The sequence below is a fragment of the Branchiostoma belcheri genome, unplaced genomic scaffold (assembly GCF_001625305.1).
Source record: "Branchiostoma belcheri isolate BF01 breed outbred unplaced genomic scaffold, Haploidv18h27 scaffold385, whole genome shotgun sequence".
In the NCBI taxonomy this organism is placed as follows: Eukaryota; Metazoa; Chordata; class Leptocardii; order Amphioxiformes; family Branchiostomatidae; genus Branchiostoma; species Branchiostoma belcheri.
In genome coordinates this window covers 59633-66368 of record NW_017804004.1, presented here as the reverse complement: position 1 = coordinate 66368, position 6736 = coordinate 59633, and the positions used below count along the sequence as shown (strand labels likewise).

General features: G+C 39.9%; 1 protein-coding gene across 1 annotated transcript in view; it reads right to left on the bottom strand.

Annotated features, from left to right (window-relative positions):
- The window catches only part of LOC109476643 (plectin-like), a gene marked incomplete at its 3' end in the record, with an annotated part of 49995 nt that overhangs the window by 24509 nt on the left and 18750 nt on the right, over positions 1–6736 (bottom strand). The window contains exon 5 of the mRNA XM_019777647.1: positions 3691–3752. Coding sequence (XP_019633206.1) covers positions 3691–3752 — 62 coding nt within the window. The remainder of the gene's footprint in view (positions 1–3690; positions 3753–6736) is intronic.

Genomic DNA, 6736 nt, shown 5'->3' with positions numbered 1-6736 from the left:
TGCAATGGGGGTGTGCTATGGCTCATGTATTTGATTTTGATATAGACATTACTTTGACGTGTTTCCCAATGGAAAACAGACTACACACAAAAGGCTCATTCAAATTCCTCTTACCTACCATAGACTTTAGAGTTCGCAAATATCGAATATATGACAACATGCATTCTGGGATAACTACTGTTATGTTACCAAAATTTCTTGAAACAGCCATATCAACTGTTGAAGATCTATGCAGTTAAGGACTTATATTGACACTGACAGTAACATGCAGTGGAAAGATTTTCACAAAACGACCTTGGGATATTTGATACATTTCCGTCATTTCTGGCCATGTCCTTGGGAAATGGCTAGCTGGGTCAGAGTTCAAACCCAAGCATTGAGAGCACAGTAACAACCTTTGTATTCCTGTCATTCCTGCTGCAGCTCAGCTGTCAAGGTCACCCTCCCTGAGTCCCACACTCTACTCCAATTTCTAGCCTCAAGGCACAGAAATTTAGACAATCTTCAGAGAAGTGGAAAAAGAATTAGGTCGACATCAAACAACCTTTATAAGATTTGTGCACTCAGGAATAAAGGTTAAAGTAAAATGTTAAATGTTTGAATGTGCTTTCTTGAATTGTTCTTTAATTATGTGCATTTCAGTACATAAAATAGACAAACTTGTGTATTTCCTGTGAGATTTATGGGGTGCAGACAGGCTGGTGTGTCTGGAGGGGTGAGGTCTGAGTTATCAGGTCCACAGGGAGAGATGTTTACACTTCCTGTTGCCACCTCCTGGGTGTGTTCAGGTGTGGGAGGGGGGCAGCTGAGGTCATGCCCTTTCTTACCATCAGCATGGCTCTCTCAGGTTGTTAACATTTGATTACCTATCTACAATGATTCTGATTTTCAAATTTCTTTGAAAAAGTGTATAGAAATATTTCTTTACCTATATTTCAAATATCAGAAAGGAAATTTTAATATATTACAGATTTGATATTTCAATATTTTACCATATAGTTAGATGAAGTAAAATGATCATGAAATACCAGAGTATATTTCAAACTAATGCTCTTTGAATGTTTTTTTTTTTCTTCTCCTCTTCTACACAGCAGTGATTCTTTGTTGATAGGTTCAAGACTAACAAAGGCACCCTCTAACACTGTGTGGTTACTTAAAGGAGTTTTGAGTCATGTTGGAGCAGTTGTTAATTTGATCCAGAAAAGGGTGGTAACCCTAATGACCCTTGTAAACAATGCTCCATCACCTTCTGTAAACCATGACGGCTGTGAAGTTGACAGTGCTTGAACTTTGTGATGAAGTGGAGTGAGCCCCCACCCAGAACCAAGTACCATGGCACTGTCAACACAAAACACCCACAGGTAGAACAGCTATGATGTCATCAATGAGAGCATTGAGAGGTAACCAGCAAGACTCTTCAACCTGCCAGAATTCCAAGTATTCAATTTTCTGGTTCCACCCGTCTTAATTACAGCGCAGCAAATGACATACTTGAGCTTGCACACCCCCACATCCCCATCTCAGTACAGTCATACTGTTGACAGGTTACATGCACAAACATATTTGTTACTATGGGAACCTTTTAAGACATCTCCACAGAAAGGTAACCAATCCTCTTTCAAACAATGTGCAGTTCACTGGAAATATTCCAGAGATTTTTAAATGAAATAAGGAAGGTGAAACTCAAGGAACATTCTAACTTTTGAGACAGAAATTTTAATTAAGGAATTTCAAAAGTAGAAATATTTCTATCAATTAAGACAATGTAATTTCATCATGTACACTACAGCAGCAAAGGGGCTATATAACTGCTCATTTAGATACATCAAACAATGTACTGTATCATGAAAAATATTTCTTAAACAAGAATAAGAGATAAAATGCCCTGCTAAACTATTATATTTTACTCGTTTAATGCCTGAATACAAATGACTCAATTTCAAACTTCATAATCCTCCCATAGGTCAACTCTATTATATAATGCCCAACAGCTCTGGAACAGCAAGAGACCTGGGTGCTCTGTCCATAAATAATGACCATGGGGGAATGAGGTAAGATGGCGTCATGTGGAAGGCTGGCTCCGTGCCAGTTCCACATATCTGACATGGCAGTCAAGTTCATGGTTCTGTAGCAGCTGTCTAACCCTTTGTCCTTGTCTAACAAGCCCGGCCCACACACAGAAGTGGAACTAATCTTTACTGTCATGCTTCTTCTACTTATCACACATATAACTGTAACACAAGTACTGACAGTTGGGACTGTTATATGAGCAGTCAAAGTTATAACAGCTGGGATCAACATTCTGTTGTCCTGAATGTTTAATGTGTGCCAAAAATCAATGAGGTTACGATAGGAGAGGTAGGGAGGAAATTCAAGTGCTGCCTTGGGATATAAGTTTGTGATGTTAATTTTTGCAATAATGAATAAGCCACAAAGTCACAAATTATAGATTTGTTAATGTTAGGTGTCAATCTCTACATGGAGAAGAGTAAAATCTAATGCTCAGGAATTTCAACAAACTTAATTCTTCTACTATTGGTTTCCATCGAAATGGTTTGGTTGCCTGTTAGACTAAGTGTAATGATTCTAATACCCATTGCAAACTATTCTACTTGAATTATATTGCAAACATTGAAACTACCATCTGGAATATCCTCTCAAAGTCTAGGAATCTGCTTAGAAATGATCATTGAAGGATCTCGGAATTCTTTCTAATAATGTTCAGCACAAATTTGGTGCTGACACACACAAATTTGGTAAGTACAAATTTGGTGCTGACACACACACAGTGGATAGCAATGACCCCAGGAGTGGCTCCCTGCCTTCCTGTGTGCACTACAGCTGGTAGGGACTGATGAGAGTGCCAGACATGACTCACCGGCTAGGTACAGACTAACTTACTTTACTCCTACACCAGGCATGTATTATAAAGTGGACATGTCTGGCTAATCTGCATGTATATCCAATAAAGACCCAGTGCCAAGGCGTCACGTGCAGAGCTTGCTTCTACAATTACCTGAAGTGTCGCCAATTCTGTGGCAGCCAGAGAAATGCTCTCCTCCCATCTCTCCATTATTATTCTGTCATACCACTTCTAGTATTCTATTTACAACAGAAGTACACTGTTATCAATATAACCCTGAAACTTTAGTGAAAGACCAATAAGATCAATACACATGCACTTCCTCTCAGTTTGAAATGCTTACTAAGGAAATGTTCCATCTCCTTTCTATCTTTTGGATATCATCCCAAAATACATCATAACATAGCTTTATAGGCTCCAATCTTACATACTGACGTAGCGTAACCCAGACTGATAATAGAATACTTTGCATTTCCTAAATATCAGGCACATTATTTGGACACTACCTCCGTTGCTGAGCAAATCCACTCCAACCCCTCCCTCATGCTAGACCCTAATCTTTAGTCTATCAGTAATCGGCGAACCAAATGAAAAGGCTCATGTCTAACGAGTGAGATACCTCGCTCACTATAGCATAACACACCAAATTGTATATTATCCTAGCTGCAAGCAGTAACAAATATCTTGAAAATGTTCTTCAGATGATAACCGGAAAGTGAGTAAGTGAGAATACCATAGTACAGTCAATAAAAAAGTGCTGTGTTGACAGGAATTGGATGTGTGATGTTATAACTTGACCTAACCAGTTTGTGATGTACGTATCTTACCTTGGTGAGGTGCTTGTTCACCCATTTTGTAAAAGTTTTCTTCTGCACTTGATCTTGCTCATCTGGAAGAGAAAAACAAAAAAATTGATCAAAATCAGAACATTTATAACAGATATTGAGGAGCAGCAATGTCGGATAAAATCATTCAAACTGTAACTTTTAATTTTGTCTAGTAGTACGTAGTGAAATTATTTCTTTCTAATTTTCATTGTAGCTCATCTGGAATAGACCTTAAATGATATATGCTGGCAAAACAGCCAAAATCAACATCGTAGACTAAGATTGTGCTACTGACAAAAATTCTGTCTTCATTCTGATCCTTCTCTGCTATTGCATTGTTTGAGTCGAGAGAGGTGCTGAAGCTACACCTAACAAGGATGTGTATTTTGGGGCAAATATTTATGTCAAAGAAATTTAGATTACATTCAACAGTCTGTGGAATCAAACTATGTAGAACGAGTGAAAGCGACAGGATGTTTCAGGTGTTGTGTTCTTTCCCCACCACCTGTTTTGTGAGGTTACCTGATACCTAGTGTAACAGGGTGAAGAACACCTGGGGACGAGGTAACCATGTCAGACTAAACAGCTCACAAACACGATTAGGACAGAGTAACATTCTTGTCACGCCAGGTTACCCAGGTGAACCATGCGGAGGGGAACAACTCTCTTGTTGTATATCAACAAGGCGGACAAGTAGCTGGTCAGAGGTTTGAAAGTGTGAATTCAAACAAATCTTACACAGACAAATCTTATACAATATACAGGTTTTTTAATGACTACTTCATTCTTTTCACACAGGGGAAATTTGATGATCTCTAGAGCCACACCTGGTATTACAGTAATTTAATTTCAAACGGTGCAAGACCAACTGGCACAAGACTATGGCAAGAAACGGGACAACATTTGCCAGTCCAAACAAAATGCTTATTCTTGCTACAGTCATGATATGCCAAACTACATGTATCTGTATGGTTAAAACAATTGCCAACATTTTGATTTTCTATCAATCTATGACACCCCTGGGGCTGGTATACTGTACTTCCTATGTCATATCCATCTCATCATTGCCCCTGAATATGAAAAGGAGTTTTGCTGGGTAGTCTGGTCCTATTAGAATCCTTCTTAGCCCTTCCGAACTGACAGTGACAAAGGCTTTCCTAAGATCTATAAAGGCAGCATATTGTCCCATTACGTACTCTCCAAGCAGAGATTATGCCTGTTTTCTGACTTTTTAGAGCTTTTGTTACCCAGAATATCCAATTAATTGCCAACAGAATAGAAAGCCAGACAAAACGTTCAAAAAAAGCTTTTAAAAAGTCTGAAAACAGGTCTAACCTCCATTCTACTAGAGAGTATCGTTTTTGCTCCATGTGCTTTACCTAAATCTACCTTAGAACTTAAGTCATGTCAGTTGTACCTCCGTTAGCCCTTTCAGGTGGGGTCTCATCAGCAACTGTAGGGATAAGCCGGCCCTGGATGATATTGGTCAAGATCTTCCCAGCAATAGACAGTAGCAGTGCTATGATGAATACGGTAATACATGGATATTCTATGCTCCTTTCCTCATCGTCCTCCATGGCCAAAACCATTTTTTCTAAAATTGTTTGGTAACCACGTATCACGCCCAAGTTGACGCCCAAACCCCTTTCCTGTCCCCCGCACTGACGTTATTCCAACACCCTTTAGACGGGCGTGCCTCCATAAAATTGACCTCTAGCACCAAACCCACATCAATAACAATATCTTCCTGACAATCCACTTCCAACCAGCACTTCTCTTTATACTATTATAGGATGACCTTCCAAAAAGACTACGTAATGTTATTACACAAAAACAACTACCATTTTCAGCTATACACTAGAGCTAGTGCTTGTGATATTTACATATTTACATATCCTGGTGAAGGTATAACCAAACAGGACTCAATAGTTGGTACACAGATCAATTTGATAGACTACTAAGTGTGCAGGCAATTTTACAAGTCCTTTCTGATTTATGTTCCTCATATGTAGGGACATGGCTGACCTAAAATAGCCAATTCCCCCTTTAACATACCAATAATGTATTCCATATGACCCATGGTGCTGCAAAGATTTACTTATAACATAGAACATCAAGGAAAATGCCCAATTTTGGACATCAAAAATTTCTCTGCGATCTCCTCTTTCAACAGTTCTTTCTATGTGGCTGGTAGCAACTGCTGAATCAAAGGTAGATGGGTTGCTCTATATCAGGACGTCTCCCCGAATAGTCTGCTTTTTATTTTGGCTCAGCCAGACACGGGCAGTAAAGATGCAAATCACATAACATCAATATATATCAGGCCGGGCTGACAGTGGGAACACTGGCTCCCAACCAAGCACTGCCGGCCTTTCAAAGGGTGGCAGTGTCAGTGGCTGTTCTATTCTATGGTAGATTTTATGTTTCCCTTTTCAGATGAATGATTATAAAATGAGTGTGTACGTTTGATCATAATTTCTAAATGCATGAACCATTCACAGCATAATATCTATGGTTCGTATGAATCAAAATATAATTGTGAGCGCAACAATAATGGAGTTGTAATATCATGGCACAATGTTATGAATGTTAAGTATGCATATGTCATTGTTATGTGCTCCATGCTCCATGCCCACGAATATTGCATATAAGTACTTTCATACCAAACACCAAAACGGCCTCAGTGAGTGAGCATGACTGTACAGTGAGGGAGCTATATTTTGGGTACCCGAAACGAGGTTTTGCACGACGTGAGGTTACTCAACTCACGTCAGTTTGCACGCGTGCCGATACTCATTTCCGCGATTGTTTGCACGCGTGCCGTTCCTCGCGCTGTGCTGAGTTCGCACGCGTGTATGTCCTCGCGCTGCGCTGACCTTGCACGCCCGTGGAATTCCTCACTACAAACCGAGTAAGCACGCATCTTGTGGGCGCAAAAGTGGAGGGCAGAACGCCGTAATGCCGGACCGAGCCTGACTAACTACCGTTGCGTGCATTTCCTCGAGGCGTCCCAAATTTACCCGCATGTGTATTTCCTCACTAAGAG